Below are 18563 nucleotides of genomic sequence, written 5' to 3' on the forward strand. Positions count from 1 at the left end.
ATCTGGGTCACAAAGATCCCACCTGTGGGATCCCAACTGTCTGTAGAATGACACAGGATTCAGTAAATTATGAAATCCTCAGCTATAAACATATTCAATCCATCCTAAAGGAGATCAATCCTGGGTGTTCATTGGAAGGACTGATGTTGAAGCTGAAACTCCAATACTTTGGCCATCTCATGTGAAGAGTTGACTCATTGAAAAGACCCTAATGCTGGGTAGGATTGGGGGCAGGAGGAGAAGGGGATGACAGAGGATGAGATGGTTGGATGGCATCACTGACTCGATGGACATGGGTTTGGGTAGACTCCGGGAGATGGTGGACAGAGAGGCCTGGCGTGCTGCAATTCATGGGGTCGCAAAGAGTCGGACACGACTGAGCGACTGAACTGAAACATATTCAAATATTATAGACAATTCATATATTAAAGGATATATGTATTACGAAATTCTCAGTATTTTAAATTTCAGTGACATACTTAGAAAAAAATGTTTTTACTTTCTAAGTTGGAACCTGAATCTTTACCACATAACAATCTGCACTCTGTGTCCCATCTGAGCTGCCAAAGTAGAACCTTAAAAATATCTAGGCAGCTTTTCTTGCCCTTTAAAAAATTTTACGTGCACTTCATCACCATGAACCCAGGTATTAAAGATAGTAATTTTCTCAATAAACAAAGTCCTACTGTATAGACAGAGAACTATATTCAATATCCTGTGAAAACCCTAAAAGAAAAGATTATGAAAAATATATATATGTATAACTGAATCACTGTTGTCCAGCAGAAATAGAACATTGTAAATCAACTATATTTCAATACAATTTTCTTTAAAAAATGTAATTTTCTCATATGTCTACCAATGAATACCATCTAACTATATATGTTTATATCTATTACTCTGCAAATTCCCACAGCTGAAATTTGCAATCTTCCTGTTTTTAACTATTGTAAATACAGTCATTTGCATTCACAAACTTTTTTTAAAAGGTAATCAAAATATATTTGGGGTCATTATCCCAAAGGACAGCAATTCCACTTTGACTTACTTCCTAAATGTATTTCCTTCTGCTTCTTCACTCTTCCTTACCCAGTTGTGCACATCCACACAGCACACATCCAGTTCATTTCTGTGCCCTCTGCACTTAGCACATAACCTCAGAGATCGGGGGCTCCAGAATCTACTGAACGGGTGGTCCTTTTATTTTTTTTAAAACCAGAAACATCCTTCTGGATTTAGAGTTTAGGAAATTTTGGGCAAGTCACTCAAACTTTCTGCACCCAAAGGAACTGGCTGCTCAAAAAGAGAATTCTTGCTTAGAAGCAGCTAACTCTATATTTGACAAATTGTGTTGGACAAACTAACTTTTAAGTCCTTTCCGAGTAGTTATCAGTGGGAATCTTTTTCTTAGGAGGAATCACTAACAGCTAATAAAAGAAACTTCTAGAAGGCATCAAAGAACATTTTGTCAATGTGGACAACAGAGGCATTTTAACTAGTAAAATTAAATATTCACATTTACCTAGGAAAAAACACCAGCCACTTAGAAATATGGTTGTGAAAGGTCATTTTCTACTCCAAGAGCTACCTGGAAAAGACACATTTCCTGAAGAAAAAAAAAATTCGCTTTGATAGCTGATAATTTTCAGATAAGTTTTTAAATATTAAAAGTTAAACTTTAAGTATGTCAGATTCAATTTTAAGTTAATATGCCAGGGAGAAGGTTGCTTTTCATAACTGCTTGAAAACATATTAAAAACTAATACATATTAATAGCACTTGTAATTACAAAGCATTTTCTCTCTCCCACCCTCTACCAGAGTGTCACACGCAGGAGATAATTTTATGATTCAGCACTTCTTCCATAAGAGTACACAAAAAAATCTTATTATCTTCATTTTATATTCAGGAAAACTGAGGTTTTGAGAGGTTCAGAAATTTCCTGCCCAGGATTCAACAACTCCAGACACAGAAACATCCACTAATTTGTCCTACAGCTGCTCAATCATCATGATACTCGATCAGAAAAGATCACTTCTTCCTCTAGAATTCTAGATCAAAACATGGTCTTACCAACACTGCTGCCATAAGAGCTGAAATACACATACACTTAAGAGTGATAAAGAACTGCCTTCTTTTTTTTTTTGCTTTTTTTGCTAAACAAGCCAAGAAAAGCTTCTCACATATTCCACTAACATATATTTTCTACTGTTCCCCAACATTCATAAATTTGTCTATTCATGATACATTCTTCATTTCTTCACTTAACAAATATCTCAGCTTCTAACAAGGAAAGATACTCCATTGAGTGCGATAACAGAACAGCAATTTGCCGTTTAACATGTTGCTAACCTGTGAACACAGACGTCAAAATATCTGACCGTTAATAAAAAGGGAAGGAAAGAAAAATCACTATGAAGAAACTTTCTGGGAAAGAGTATAAAAGCATAATTTTTCCATAATCTGAAGAATGAATAATTCATTGCTTCTCTGAACTAAGATTCCTCATCTGGCCAACAGAACACAGATAATAATCTGAGGGACTATTCTCTCTACTTCCTAAGCCTGGGACAGGGCTGGATCCATTCTAGAAGCCAAGGAGAGGTTAATTCATTACATTCAGTGGATGCTTCAGCGCAGTGGCCTTGCCCCGTTCTGAGGCTGTTTAAGAGTACTGGGAAATGAATTGTGAAACATCCAACACTATTTTAGTACTTGTATTTTTCAAGAAAAAGTCAGAATTAATTCTGTTCACCTAAAATATTTTAACACTTCTACATTCTATAAACATCCACTACTGTTTCAATGTCACCATCTCATTCACAGTATTGTCTGTGGAATGCATCAATACCTAAAGGGACAAAGCACTGTTCTCTTACTAAAGTCACTGGTAATTTGCTGAGCACCTATGTACTCCACCAGCGGGGTTTACTGGGAGTAAACAAACACAAAGCAACTATTTACCGGGGAAACAAAAGGCGCCCCTCTGGGCGCAAATTTATGGTGAGCGCCTCACCGCTCCCTCCCAGCATCCAGCCCTGCAAGGCGCCCACTGGCATGTGGCATCAGATGCATCAGTTCCCAGCTATCCACTGAGCTACTGCGCGCGGGGTCCCATCGGAAACCCCAGATAACACACAGGGAGCAAGGGGAAGGGGCCAAGTCCCTGCTCTCAGGGAGCTGAAGCATACTAGGATGGAACCGACCATAATTCAACAAGGAATTTCTGGTCAGGATAAATGTCTGCAAGGATTTAAAGCAGGCGAAGGAATGGACCGCCTCTAGGGAAGGAAGTCACCTGAAAAGCAGCAGAGCCCAGCTCAGAAAAGGAGGTTCGAGGCCCGGCCGGGCCCTGAGACGCCGGCTCAAAAGCTATTCCCCGCCCCAACGCCCAGTGCAGAAGTGAGGGCAGAAGAGTGCCTTCGGGGCGTCGGGGAGATGGTGGGACGGCGGTGCTGCGGCCTGGGGAAGCCGAGCGCCCCCTCCCCGACCACGCACAGGGGCCGCCCCTCAGGCCTGCGCCCCGGGACCCGGGCTCCCTTTCCCTGCCCACCCTGTGAACCCGCACCCTGAGCCCCTAGCCCAGCCCCGCACCTCCCCGCCCCCCGCCCATCCTCGCGCCCACAGGACTCCCGGCCCGAACCGCTACACTCCAGCTCGCCCGCCCGCCCGCGGCTCACCGCCGTCAGGTCCGGCAGCCGGTCCCGCATCCCCACGGGCCGGGCGCCGCGCCCCGCTGCTCAGGCCTGCCCGGCGCCGCCTCCGGCCGGCCGCGAGCTCTCGGTGGCCCCGCCGCCGCCTCAGCCCGCCGGTCGCCCTCCCCTCAGCCGGCGCTGCCACGGCAACCGCGCACTCGCGCTCTGCGCATGCCCGGCCCGCGCCGCGCCCAGACCCACGCAGACAGCGGGAGCCTTCCTGAGGGAATGCCGCGACCCAAGGGGCGGGGTCCGCCGGGGAGGGGCGGGGCCTGGCTTGTTTAGGCGGGTACTATCGGGGATGGAAGGGGCCCGCCCAAGGGGCGCGGCAGAGGAACAGACGCGATCTGGTAGGGGAAGGAGCGGAGTCTGAATGAAAGGAGAGGGGCGGGGCCTGTTGAGGAGAGGCGGGGCTGGCCGCGAAGGGGCGGGGCTCGGCTGAGTTGTTTTCTGGCGGCATCTTATCCTGGTCGGTTAGATAAGACTTTTGCTCTTGATTTGCTTTTGTTTTTGTGCTTTCACATTCATTTGACTTACTTTAGAAATTCGTGGAAAATTTGGTGACGAATTTAGCAACTGTATGCAGATGGGTTAGGTGCAGCTTTGCATATACATATTCCGAACAAAGGCCTTCTCTTTAACGATTCTTGGAGCTTCCCTGGTGGCTTCTGCCTGCAATGCAGGAGAGCAGAGTTCAATCCCTGGGTCGGGAAGATCCCCTGGAGGAGGGAATGGCAACCCACTCCAGTATTCTTGCCTGGAGAATTCCATGGACAGAGGAGCCTGAGGAGCTACAGTCCATGAGGTCGCAAAGAGTCAGACATGAGTGAGTGACTAACACATTTCTATGGATTTTTATCCTTTTTTGTGTGACTAAGGCCCAGTCAATCCTAAAGGAAATCAGTCCTGAATATTCATTGCAAAGACTGATACTGAAGTTGAAGCTCCAATACATTGACCACCTGATGAGAAGAACTGACTCTTTGGAAAAGACCCTGATGCTGGGTAAGATTGAAGGGAGGAAGAGAAGGGGACGACAGAGGATGAGATGGTTGGATGACATCACTGACTCGATGGACATGAGTTTGAGCAAGCTCCGGGAGTTGGTGATGGACAGGGAGGCCTGGTGTGCTGCAGTCCATGGTGTCGCAAAGAGTCGGACACAACTGAGCCAACTGAACTGAACTGAAGGCCCATAATGATTAACATAACTTAAAGAATGTAATTTAAAATGGCATGAAGTGGTAATATGCAGAGACTCAGGCCTTGGGATGCATTTTTAGTGTGAAAAACAGACAATACAGAAGCAGACAAATAAATAAAATGCGGCATGGACTTGGAGGAGGGCTGAGAGAGAGGTGGCTACATCAGACAGTGGTCATGGGAGGCACCAGAGTTTAGGCCAACAAAGTTACAGGGAACTGTCTCCAAGACCCCTCTGACTCCTGACACCAACTACAAGTTCTGGGGGTTCCCCAAGTTCAGTAACTCACTGGAGGGACTCACAGAATTCACTGAAAACTGCAGTGCTCACAGTTGGGGTTTAACACAGGGGATGGATACAGATTAACACCAGCAAAGGGCAGACATGCTTGGCGGTGGGGTGGGGGGTCAGGGGAGGACATCCTGATTGTACCAAATGTGAAGCTTCTATTGTCTTCTCCTTGGGCAGAAGGAGAAGACACATTACTTTCACAGCATTGATGGGTGTCAATATACATGAAGTTGCCAACAAGGAAAGTTCACCCAGGCCACCAATTCTGAGTTTTTATTGGGGCTCCATTGCACAAGCTTGATTGATTGATTAATTGCCCTCCTGGTAGATCTAAAACTCCAGATTAGCTGGTACCTATGAAGTGGGATGATCCCAGGAGTAGGAAATGGCAACTCACTCCAGTATTCTTGCCTGAAAGATTCCATGGACAGAGGCCCCTGGAGGGCTACAGTTTATGGGGTCACAAAGAGTCAGATATGACTGAGCAACTTCATTTTTCAAACTTGGGTGGACTAGAGACAAATTTGTCTCTTCTTAATTTTTGACTTTGATATGTTTTTCATAAGTTAAATCGAAATCAGTAAATTGATGGATATAGATTGAAAAAAATTTTCCATTTTGACTAAGCAATTAAAACAAGGTGTTGGCAGGGGAAGAGTGGGCAATTGTACAGAGATTCTAAGAATGAGGTTAATATAAAGGAAGTAAAATTGAGAGAGGCTAGACAAAAACACTTTGTCCTGTACAGTATTTGAGCTCCTCTGTCAAGCAGTACCTGAAACCAGCACACTCCAGGACTTTCATGAGCCAATGAATTCTTTTTCAGTTTCTTCACTTAGAATAAAAAAGTCCTAATATATTGCTACAAGAATTAAAATAGATTACAGACTAGGAGCTAGGTTACTTTTAAAATACAAGGTCTTAGGGAATAGGGGCTTTAGTCTGTCTTGTTCACCACTGTCTTGTGGCTCCAATCCTTACAAAATTTCTGGCAAGCTGGAGGCACTCTATACATAATTTGTAAAATAAAATAATAGATGTCCAAAAAATATAATTCAAAAGGACACATGCACCTCAATGTTCATAGCAGCACTATTTACAATAGTGAAGACATGGAAACAACCTAAATGTCCAACAACAGATGAATGGATAAAGAAGATATGATACATATATGCAATGGAATACTACTCAGTCATAAAAAAGAATGAAATAATGCCATTTGCAGCAACATGGATGGACCTGGAGACTATCATACTAAGTGAAGGAAGTCAGAAAGAGAAAGACAAATATCAAATGACGTAGCTTATATGTGGAATCTAAAATATGACACAAGTGAACTTATCTACAAATCAGAAACAGACTCACGAAAAGAACAAACTTGTGGTTGCCAAGGGGGAGGGGTTGAGAGAGGGATGGCTTGGGAATTTGGGATTAGCAGATGCAAACCATTATATATAGAATGGATAAACAACAGAGATCTACTGTATGGCACAGGGAACTATATTCAATATCCTGTGACAATGGAAAAGAATATGAAAAAGAATGTGTGTGTGTATATATATATAACTGAACCACTTTTCTATTTGTCAGAAATTAATACAACATTGTAAATACTCTATATTACAGTAAAATAATAGTAATAATAGATGTCGAGACCTGGCTTTGAATCCCAGTTCTGCTATTTACTACATGTGACTTTGGACTGTGAAGATATATAAAGGGAAACCTCACTAAAATGGAGTCAAGAGGCCAAAGGGGGAGCTCTCACTCAATGTCAATACAGATCCCAGCAGGAAGAGATGGTACCTTGCATCTCCCATGGGAAGTGACATTACTACCACCAGCAAGAGGAAGTTTTTCCTCCTGGCCTGGCAACAACTCAGTCAATGAGAGACCAGCGCAATTCAGTCAATGAAAGCCACTGTATTTCAAACTCTTGGTTTCTTCCCATGGACGTTTTGTTCACAATGACCCCTCCCAAGTGCCCCTTCTCTTCTGTAAGAACTTTCTTTCTGTTGTTTTACCAGACTTGTTTGTAGTTTGCCATACTTGCATGTTGCAAGTAGAAATTCTTTGCTGCTCGGAAATAAACCCATTTTGCTGGTAAAATAACTGATGGTCTTATTGTTTTAGGTTACCAGAACAAAAAGACTAACCTCTTGAAGACTCAGTTTTCCTGCCTGTGAAGTGGTGATAAGGCTGCTTTCAAGTTGAAAGGCTGTGTGTGACTTTCTCATCGTGACCCCACTATGCCTCGAGAAACTGATTTGCCCTATTCATTGGCCCTCTTAATTGCAAACAATAAGTGTGAATGATGTGTGTTTGATCAACTTAGGCTTATTACTCTTAGAAAAAATTAACATGTAATAAAAAATCTAAACTACACATGGTAAGATTTGTTACAAATTTTAAAAACTGATTGAAAAGTTATACCTGGTTAGTAACAGCAAAAAAAAAAAAAAGAAAAAATTACTCAGGAAAATTAGGTTTGGGAAAAAGAATCATTAACATAAAATTAACTTCCTAAAAGTGAATACTGCAAAATTTGCTCGTATTTAAAAAACTGATGAAAGCATCAGATCTTAACAGACTTTAGATGTGCAAAATCAGCCTGGAGAAACTGCATCGAGTAAAAATTATTTACACACAGTTTAGAAAAGGCAGAGGAACCAGAGATCAAATTGCCAACATCCATTGGATTATAGAAAAAGCAAAAGAATTCCAGAAAAACATCTACTTCTGCTTTATTTACTAAGCCAAAGCCTTTGACTATGTGGATCACTACAAACTGGAAAATTCTTAAAGAGATGGACATACCAGACCACCTCACCTTCCTCCTGAGAAATCTGCATGCAGGTCAAGAAGCGACACTTAGAACAAGACACGGAACAATGGACTGGTTCCAAACTGGGAAAGCAGTACAATAAGGCTGTATATTGTCACCCTGTTTATTTAACTTCTATGCAGAGTACATCATTCGAAATGCTGGGCTAAATGAAGCACAAGCTGGAATCAAGATTGCTGGGAAAAATATCAGTTACTTCAGATACGCAGATGAAAGTGAAAGTGTCCTTTCACTCAGTCATGTCCGACTCTTTGCAACCCCATGGACTATATAGTCCATGGAATTCTCCAGGCCAGAATACTGGAGTGGGTAGCCTTTTCCTTCTCCAGAGGATCTTCCCAACCCTGGGATAGAACCCAGGTCTCCTGCATTGCAGGTAGATTCTTCACCAACTGAGCTATCAGAGAAGCCCAAATATGCAGATGACACCACCCTTATGGTAGAAAACTAAGAGGAACTAAAGAGCCTCTTGAATAAAGTAAAAGAGGAGAGTGAAAAAGCTGCCTTAAAACTCTAACATTCAAAAAACTAAGACTGGCATCCAGTCCCACCACTTCATGGCAAATAGATGGGGAAACAATAAAAACAGTGAGAGACTTTATTTTCTTGGGCTCCAAAATCACTGCAGATGGTGACTGCAGCCATGAAGTTAAAAGAGGCTTGCTCCTTGGAAGAAAAGTTATGCAAACCTAGACAGCGTATTAAAAGCAGAGACATTACTTTGCCGACAAAAGTCCATAAAGTCAAAGCTATGGTTTGTCCAGTAGTCATGTGTGGATGTGAGATTTGGACCGTGAAGAAGGCTGAGCACTGAATAATTGATGCTTTTGAGCTGTGGTGTTGGAGAAGACTCTTGAGAGGCTCTTGGACAGCAAGGAGATCCAACCAGTCAATCCTAAAGGAAATCAGTCCTGAATATTCATTGGAAGGACAGATGCTGAAGCTGAAGCTCCAATACTTGACCACCTGATGTGAAGAACTGAGTCCTTGGAAAAGACCCTGATGCTGGGAAAGACTGAAGGCAGGAGGAGAAGGGAGTGACAGAGGATGAGCTGGTTAGATGACATCACCAACTCGATGGACATGAGATGGAGCAAGCTCCAGGTGTTGGTGATGGACAGGTAAGCCTGACGTGCTGCAGTCCATGGAGTCGTAAAGAGTCAGGCACGACTGAGCAACTGAACTGACTGAACTGATCTGCACACACACCCATACTTTCCAATGACAAAAGCTGTAATAAAGAAATGTTTTACACTAAAGAGTTGATTAACGAATAAAATCTTGGCAGTGGAAAGTACAAAGGAAAGAACTGATCTTTCTCAGTCAGGTTGGAGTATTGACTCAGACAGGCAGGTCTGACACAGGTGCTCAGCCATCAGAGCTCATTTTTTATCTCTCAGGTGATTCCTCTGCATTGGTGTCTGGCTGGGCCAGGAGCCAGATTCAGTCCCAGGGAAAAGAAACAGCACCTTTTCTGGGTTGTAGCTTCATTCCCGAACTTCACTCTGATTGGATCAGTTCAGTTCAGTTCAGTAGCTCAGTCATGTCCGACTCTTTGGGATCCCACGGACTGCAGCACACAAGGCTTCCCTGTCCATCACCAATCCCAGAGCTTACTCAAACTCATGTCCATCGAGTCGGTGATGCCATCCAACCATCTCGTCCTCTGTCTTCCCCTTCTCCTCCCACCTTCAATCTTTCCTAGCATCAGGGTCTTTTCCAATGAGTCAGTTCTTCACATCAGGTGGCCAAAGTATTGGAGTTTCAGCTTCAGCATCAGTCCTTGCAGTGAAGATTTAGGACTGATTTCCTCTAGGATGGACTGGTTTGATCTCCTTGTAGTCCAAGGGACTCTCAAGAGTCTTCTCCAACACCACAGTTCAAAAGCATCAATTCTTCGGTATTCAGCTTTCTTTATAGTCCAACTCTCACTCAGCTGGGTTTATTTGCCTACCTCCCAACCCATCACAAGTCAGGTAACTTTGCGGCTGTGATAGGTCAAACCCGGTCATGTGACCTGCTGGAGACCAGAAATGCCTGGCACAAAATCACTGGCAGAGGGAGGTCTAATGAACAAGCCTGTAGAAGGACGAAGGTTTCTGGGTGGGTGAATAATCCACTCCATCCCACTTGATTCCAGTGAAGATCAACTCATTAGCAAGAAGTGTAAAAGGAAGACATTGGGATCCTTCAATTGCACTGTGTAGAACACTAATTAAGGCATTGAATTGCTCTAACACAGTTCCCTCTGGAAGACACTTTGTTAAAATGAATACTTACTGATGTCAAAACAATTTTGATTAAACGTATTTATCCATAAATGTTCCCTGGATTCTGAGTGTGGCATCTAAACATCCAGTCTCTGTGGCATTTCACTTGGAAAAATGGAGCCCCACAGTCAAGGCAATTAAAACTGATTCCAGTCTTTATTAAGTTATTTCTAAGAATATTAGATGAGGTCTCATTTGTAACTCCCAATATCTCTCTTTAAACACTTTCTACAGTTTCCTAGTGTTCCATGTATTTTATACCCTACCTGCATCTGCTTGTGTACTCAGTTGTATCCAACTCTGTGTGACCCCATGGACTGTAGCCTGCCAGGCTCCTCTGTCCATGAGGTTTTCCAAGCAAGAATACTGGAGTAGGGTTGCCATTTCCTTCTCCACTGGATCTTCCCAACCCAGGGGTCAAACTGATGTCTCCTGCTTTGGCAGGGGGATTCTTTACTATTGAGCCACCTGGGGAGCCCTTTATACCTTAAAGTTCCCAGAATATCATCTTTCTTGCTCATCACACCCTAAACTTCCCCACCAGGGCACTTGCTGTCCGTCTACCATCATTGTTAATTTCTCCCCAATAAGTATTGGCCTAGGTCAGGAAGATTCACTGGAGGAGAGCCTGGCAACCCACTTCAGTATTCTTGACTGGAGAATCCCAGGGACAGAGGAGCCTGGTGGGCTATAGTCCATAGGGTTGCAAAGAGTCAAAAACAACTGAAGCAACTTAGCATGCGTAACTTTTCCTCCCCCTCCCACAACAGATTATTCCAAAGCATATAATATGGAGAGAGCAGCTGGATAATGTTGAATTGTCAACCAGAACTTTCTTATCCTGCCAAGGAAGGAAAAAGAGTGTGACTACTAATACATAATTCAGCACTCTTGTCCCTATTCAGTTCAGTTCAGTTCAGTTCAGTCGCTCAGTCGTGTCCAACTCTTTGCGACCCCATGAATCATAGCACGCCAGGCCTCCCTGTCCATCACCAACTCCCGGAGTTTACCCAAACCCATGTCCATCGAGTCGGTGATGCCATCCAACCATCTCATCCTCTGTCATCCCCTTCTCCTCCTGCTCCCAATCCTTCCCAGCATTAGGGTCTTTTCCAATGAGTCAACTCTTCGCATAAGGTGGCCAAAGTATTGGAGTTTCAGCTTCAACATCAGTCCTTCCAATGAACACCCAGGACTGATCTCCTTTAGAATGGAATGGTTGGATCATCTTGCAGTCCAAGGGACTCTCAAGAGTCTTCTCCAACACCACAGTTCAAAAGCATCAATTCTTCAGCATTCAGCTTTCTTCATCGTCCAACTCTCACATCCATACATGACTACTGGAAAAACCATAGCCTTGACTAGACGGACCTTTGTTGGCAAAGTAATGTCTCTGCTTTTAAATATGCTATCAAGGTTGGTCATAACCTTCCTTCCAAGGAGTAAGCGTCTTTTAATTTCATGGCTGCAATCACCATCTGCAGGGATTTTGGAGCGCAAAAAAATAAAGTCTGACACTGTTTTCACTGTTTGCCCATCTACTTTCCATGAAGTGATGGGACCAGATGCCATGATCTTAGTTTTCTGAATGTTGAGCTTTAAGCCAACTTTTTCACTCTCCTCTTTCACTTTCATCAAGAGGCTCTTTAGTTCTTCTTCACTTTCTGCCATAAGGGTGGTGTCATCTGCATATCTGAGGTTATTGATATTTCTCCCGGCAAGCTTCATTCCAGCCTGTGCTTCTTCCAGCCCAGCATTTCTCATGTTGTACTCTGCATATAAGTTAAATAAGCAGAGTGACAATATACAGCCTTGACGTACTCCTTTTCCGATTTGGAACCAGTCTGTTGTTGCATGTCCAGTTCTAACTGTTGCTTCCTGACCTGCATACAGGTTTCTCAAGAGACAGGTCAGATGGTCTGGTATTCCCGTCTCTTTCAGAACTTTCCACAGTTTATTGTGATCCACACAGTCAAAGGCTTTGGCATAGTCAACGAAGCAGAAATAGATGTTTTTCTGGAACTCTCTTGCTTTTTTGATGATCCAGCGGATGTTGGCAATTTGATCTCTAGTTCCTCTGCCTTTTCTAAAACCAGCTTGAACATCTGGAAGTTCACGGTTCACGTATTTGTCCCTGTTATGTACATACAAATGCAGTTGCATGTTTCTGGGGTTGAAATATCAGTTAGGCCACAGTAGTGGGTTCAAAATAGCTACTACTCAAGATTGAAAGAGACCTATATTACCAGGAAAGAGAATCTGATTACTTAGCTATTAACCACCCAGGATGGATGGGGGAACTAAGACTGGGACAGACAAATAAATATTGTTAAAAATTTCTTTAATTTAAAATTAAATTAAATTAAAAATTTAGCTTCTGGAGGACAGGGCATATTTCTCATATATCCCTTTTCAAGGACTGTTACAAGTAAATGAATGAAAGAATAAGTAGCCAAGGATGATAACACACTGATCTTTGTAATTGTCCTCCCTACTCACATATCTATGTTTTGGGTTGACATATACTGAACAAATAAATCATACATTTAGTCACCACAGAGAAGAGCCTGTTGTGGTTGTTGTTCAGTCACTAAGTCTTGTCTGACTTTTTGCAAGCTCATGTAGCATGCCAGGCTTCCCTGACCCTCATTATCTCGCAGAGTTTGCCCAAGTTCATGTCCATTGAATTGGTGATGCCATCCAACCATCTCATCCTCTGTCACCCTCTTCTCCTTTTGCCTTCAGTCTTTCTCAGTATCAGGGTCTTTCCTAATAAGTCGACTCTTTGCATCAAGTGGCCAAATGATTGGAGCTTTAGCTTCAGCATCAGTCCTTCCAATGAGTATACAGGATTGATTTCCTTTAGAACTGACTGGTTTGATCTCCTTGTTGTCCAAGGGACTCTCAAGAGTCTTCTCCAGCACCATATGCATCAATACTTTGGTGCTCTTCCTTTCTTATGGTCCAATTCTCCATCTCTACATGACTACTGGAAAGACCATTGCCTTGACTATATGGACATTTGTCAGCAAGGTGATGTCTTTGCTTTTTAATTTGCTGTCTATGTTTGTCATAGCCTTCCTTCCAGTAATCAAGTATCTTCTAATTTCATGGCTGCAGTCACCATCTGCAGTGGTTTTAGAGTGCAAGAAGAGAAAAGCTGCCATGCTTCCACTTTTTCCCCTTCTGTTTGCCATGATGTGATGGGACCAGATACCATGATCTTACTTTTTTAATATTGAGTTTTAAGCTGGCTTTTTCACTCTCCTCTTTAACCTTCATCGGGAGGTTCTTTAGTTCCTCTTCACTTTCTGCCATTAGGGTGGTATCATCTGAATATCTAAGGTTGTTGATGTTTCTCCCGGCAATCTTGATTCCAGCTTGTGCTTCAACCAGCCTGGCATTTTGCATGGTGTACTCTGCATTTAAGTTAAATAAACAGAGTGACAATATACAGCCTTGTCATATTCCTTTCCCAATTTTGAACTAGTAAGTTGTTCCATGTAAGGTTCTAACTGTTGCTTCTTGACCCACATACAGATTTCTTGAGAGACGGGTAAGATGGTCTGGTATTCCTATCTCTTTAAGAATTTTCCACAGTTTGTTGTGATCCATACAATCAAAGGCTTTAGCATAGTTAAGGAAACAGAAGTAGATGTTTTTCTAGAATTCCCTTGCTTTCTCTATGATCCAACAAATGTTGGCAATTTGATCTCTGGTTCCTCTGCCTTTTCTAAATCCAGCTTGTATATCTGGAAGTTCTTGATTCAATACTGCTGAAGCCTAGCTTGAAGGATTTAGAATATAATGTTACTAGCATGGGAAGTTGGAGAAGGCAATGGCACCCCACTCCAGTACTCTTGCCTGGAAAATCCCATGGACGAAGAAGCCTGGTAGGCTACAGTCCATGGGGTCACTAGGAGTCGGCACGACTGAGCGACTTCGCTTTCACTTTTCCCTTTCATGCACTGGGGAAGGCAATGGCAACCCACTCCAGGATTCTTGCCTGGAGAATCCTGTGGACAGGGAGCCTGGTGGGCTGCCGTCTATGGGGTCGCACAGAGTCGGACACGACTGAAGCGACTTAGCAGCAGCAGCAGCAGCATGGGAAGTGAGCACAATTGTCCAGTAGTTTGAACATTCCTTAGCACTGCCCTTCTTTGAAACTGGGATGAAGACTGACTTTTCCAGTCCTGTGGCCACTGCTGGGTTTTCCAAATTTGCTGACATACTGAGTGCAGCATGTTAACAGCATCATCTTTCAGGATTTTAAATAGCTCAGCTGGAACTCTATCACCTCCACTAGCTTTATTGGTAGCAATGCTTCCTATAAGGATCACTTAACTTCACATTCCAGAATGTCTAAGAAGAGCCTATACCGAGCTAATACAGAAATGAATGCCTCCTGAAGTCATGGTAGGAAACATGTAACGATTCTTAGGCCAGAGACTCCCAGTTAAGGCTCCAACACATTGCCTCCAATCTTTTTCTGTTATGTCAACAATAGAAGCCTATGCAACCTAGATTTTCATCTAGATGATTGGTTTTATTTTTCACACCTGATACGTTAGTCAGAGATGGTTGCTTCAGACTTCCCTGGCAGTTCAGTGGCTAAGAATCCACCAATGCAGGAGACATGGGTTTGATTCCTGGTTGGGGAAATAAGATCCCACATGCCATGGAGTAACTAAGCCCATGCGCAACAATGAAGACCCAGTGCAGCCAAAAGTAAATAAATAAATTTTTTTTAAAAAAAAAAGGAAGAAAAGAAATGGTTGCTTGCAGTGGCCTTGATTCTTCAATACACTAAAGTTTAAGTCCACACTCCAGAGGTAATAGCACATTGGTAACATGATGTGCAGTTTTGTGGGATATATATATATATATATTATTTATATATATTATATATATATATATATATAAATTATTTACTCACTGGGAGCATAAACCAAAGTCCTTAGAGTGGCCCGCGAGGTCCTGCCCCAACTGATCATTCTCTAATACCTCCAGAGCCTGTTGCCCTCCACTCTTCCTTCCACTGACTCCTGGTCCAGACACATTCCACCTTAGGGCCTTTGCACTGACTGTTCTTGTCTGAATGCTCTTCCCACAGATACCATATAGCTTTGTCCCTTACTTCCTTTAAGACTTTGGTCCAGGGGCTTCCCTAGTGGCTCAGTGGTAAAGAATCCACCTGCCAATACAGGAGACATGGGCTCGATCCCTGATCTGGGAAGATCCCACGTGCTGAGGGGCAACTAAGCTCCTGCTCCACAGCTATTGAGGCTGCGCTCTAGAACCCGGAAACCGCACCTGCTGAGCCCACATGCAGCACATACTGAGGCCTGGGGGCCCTAGAGCCAGGGCTCTGCGACAAAAGAAGTCACCGCAATGAGAAGCTCGCGCACTGCATCTAGAGAGTAGCCCCAGCTCACTACAATTAGAGAAAAGCCCATACAGCAACAAAGACCAACCACAGCCAAAAATAAATAAATAAAATAATAATAATAAAAAAAGACTTTGGTCTAGTGACACTTTTCAGGAGTATCTCTCCTGACACACCCTGTTAAAAGTTACCACCCTCTTCCTCTCACTCCGAACCCTCTTACCTTGTTTTTTTTTCTTTCATAACACCTGGAACCCTCTGACCAACAATGTCATATACGATGTACTTATTTTGTGTTCTATTTCTGTCTTTCTCCTCCGAAATATCTGCTCCACTGAGGGCAGGGATTTTTGCCCATTTTGCCCAGAAATTCTCTCCAGCACCTGGAATGGGGCCCAGCACATAGGAGGTGTGTAATAAATATTGGTCAAAAAACTTACGCTGCAAAATTTTCTTAATACATGTATTCATTCAAAAGTCAACTTTATTATTCCAGTGGGCAACGTAAGGCAAATTATAGGTTAGTGAATTTCTGGTCAGCAACAGAGTTTGAATTTTACCTTAGCAAGGCTCCTGCCTATTTTAAAATTATGTGATTCTAAGTTAATTTATTTTTATTTGACTTAAGGAAATTGGAAAAGATCCTGATGCTGGCAAAGACTGAGGGCAGGAGGAGAAGGGAGTGACAGAGGATGAGATGGTTGGATGGCATCACTGACTCAGTGGACATGAGTTTGAGCAAGCTCTGGGAGACAGGGAAGCCTGGTGTGCTGCAATCTATGGGATTGCAAAGAGTCAGACATGACTTAGGGACTGAACAAAAAGAACAAGGAAATAGTAGGGGACATTTAAAAAATCCATTCATATTCAGATCTCTCAAAAATCATTGTCACTTGACCATATGCTTATGAGTTAAAAACTGGGCTAGAATTCACTTAGTCTTCTCCTAACCCAGATACAGAATGTACAACTTTTATATATGTATTTTTATTTATTTGGCTGCACCAATTCTTAGTTGCGGCATGCCAGATCTAGTTCTCTGACCAGGGATCAAACCTGTGCCCCCTGCATTGGGAGTGTGGAGTCTTAGCCACTGGACCAGCAGGGAGGTCCTTAGAATGTACATTTAAATGAGGATGAATCTTTTAAGGTATTTGGAAATGCAATGGCCTTGTTTAATTTATCATTATGTAAAGTTTAGAAACAGGCTGCCCTTTTAAAAATGGAGCTGAATACATTATCTGGAAACAGGCTTATGATGTCCCATATTGTTTTAGAATCCTACTGCTGCCCTAACAAATTAACACAATATTAGTGGTTTAAAATAACACAGATTTGTTATCTTATGGTCACAGGGGCTACATGTCTCACTGGGCTAAAGTCAGCGTTTTCTGGAGGTTCTAAGAGAGAATCTGTTTGACTCCTTTTTCCAGTGCTTAGAGGCACCCACACTCCTTGGTTCACAGCCCCTTCCTCTGTCTTCAAAACCAGCAATGTCACATCACTCTGACCTGTCTTCTATTATCACAGGTTTTACTCTGACCTCAGCCAGTTCTCCACTTTGTTGGACTCCTGTGATCGCAGCAGGCCCACCTGGACGGTCTCTCCATCTCGAGGTCCCTATCATCAATCATACCTGCAAAGTTTTGTCTGTGGTGGAAGATAACATAATCACAGTAGGTTCCTGGGACTAGCACATGGACATCTCTGGGGCCATTATTCTGCCTACTACACATACTCTTGGCTTATACTTCAAAGAATTATTTAATGTATTTGCTTATGTGAATGGAAACGAAATAGGATGAAATACGTCACAGATCATGACTCAGGACATTTCATATTGATATTATCCAAGAGAAAAAAAAAACCAAAACTTGTAATGCTATCATCAGGCTACTCCTGAGGAGACACATTTTGAACTATGAGGCTAAAATGGCACATTAGGATGAAAAAGATACACATATCACTAATAATCAGGAAAAACAAATGAAAACTACAGTTCAACACTATTTTGCCAACTTCTAGGGAAAATAGAAAATACACATTCCTTTGACCTAGCAAGTCCTCTTGAGGAATCTAAAGTTCCATAACAGGTGGTGCAACAGTTAGGACTCCAGTTAGGACTCCACACCTTCACTCCCGAGTGCCTGATTTCAATCCCTGGTTGGGGAACTAAGATCCTGCAAGCTGCAAACACAACCAAAATACATAAAGTAAAATAGGACTTCCCTGGTAGCTCAGTGGTAAAGAATCTGCCTGTCAATTCAGGGGATGCAGGTTCCACTCCCAGATCCCACGTGCCATGGGACAGCTAAGCCCACACGCCACTATTACTGAGCCCACACTCTAGAGCCTGCGAACCACAACTACTGGAACTGTACCCCTAGATCCTGCACTCCACAACCAAAGAAACCACTGCAGTGAGAACTGGAGCAACTAGAGAGTAGCCCCCACTCGCCGCAACTAGAGAAAAGCCCACATAGCAATGAAGACCCAGCGCAACCAAAAATAATCGATCTTTAATAAAATAAAAAGTTCCATAACAACAAGAGCCCCAGGATGCAAAGAGATATGTTTGAGGATACTAACTGCCGCATTGTTTCAGTGGGGAAAAAGCTTAAAAAGAAATGACTATTAGGAGTGGAAGATTTGAACAATCCGAGGTTTACCAGTGTCATGACAATTGTGTAAGACAGAGAGTGATGTAGGAAGACACAGAGTCCTGCTCCTTCCCCAGCTTCCAACCGGGTGAGGAGGATACATCCAGGCAGTCTTGACATATGCTGTCAGCATCAGTAGAAGAAAACACTCATCACACACCCCTGAGCTTGTGCCCCAGGCTGATTTGCAGGGGTTAATAGCCACCTGTGGC

The 18563-nt window shown here is 43.0% G+C and overlaps 1 protein-coding gene across 12 annotated transcripts in view; it reads right to left on the bottom strand.

Annotated features, from left to right (window-relative positions):
• STX2 (syntaxin 2) overlaps nt 1-18563 on the bottom strand; it is a 330178-nt gene that overhangs the window by 303848 nt on the left and 7767 nt on the right. For 3 of the 12 annotated variants that reach the window (XM_081543068.1, XM_081543067.1, XM_081543069.1), the window contains exon 1: nt 3681-3862. The exons of 4 other annotated variants lie outside the window; for them this stretch is intronic. In XM_081543068.1, the coding sequence (XP_081399194.1) occupies nt 3681-3710 (30 nt within the window). In that variant the 5' untranslated portion in view covers nt 3711-3862. Of the gene's footprint in view, nt 1-1522; nt 1608-3680; nt 3863-4232; nt 4368-15914; nt 16075-18563 lie in introns of those variants that run through there. 5 more of the 12 variants (XM_081543073.1, XM_081543071.1, XM_081543075.1 and 2 more) reach the window with 3 other exon arrangements.

This window comes from Giraffa tippelskirchi, chromosome 11, assembly GCF_054371585.1.
Source record: "Giraffa tippelskirchi isolate mGirTip1 chromosome 11, T2T-mGirTip1v1.2.pri, whole genome shotgun sequence".
NCBI lineage: Eukaryota > Metazoa > Chordata > Mammalia > Artiodactyla > Giraffidae > Giraffa > Giraffa tippelskirchi.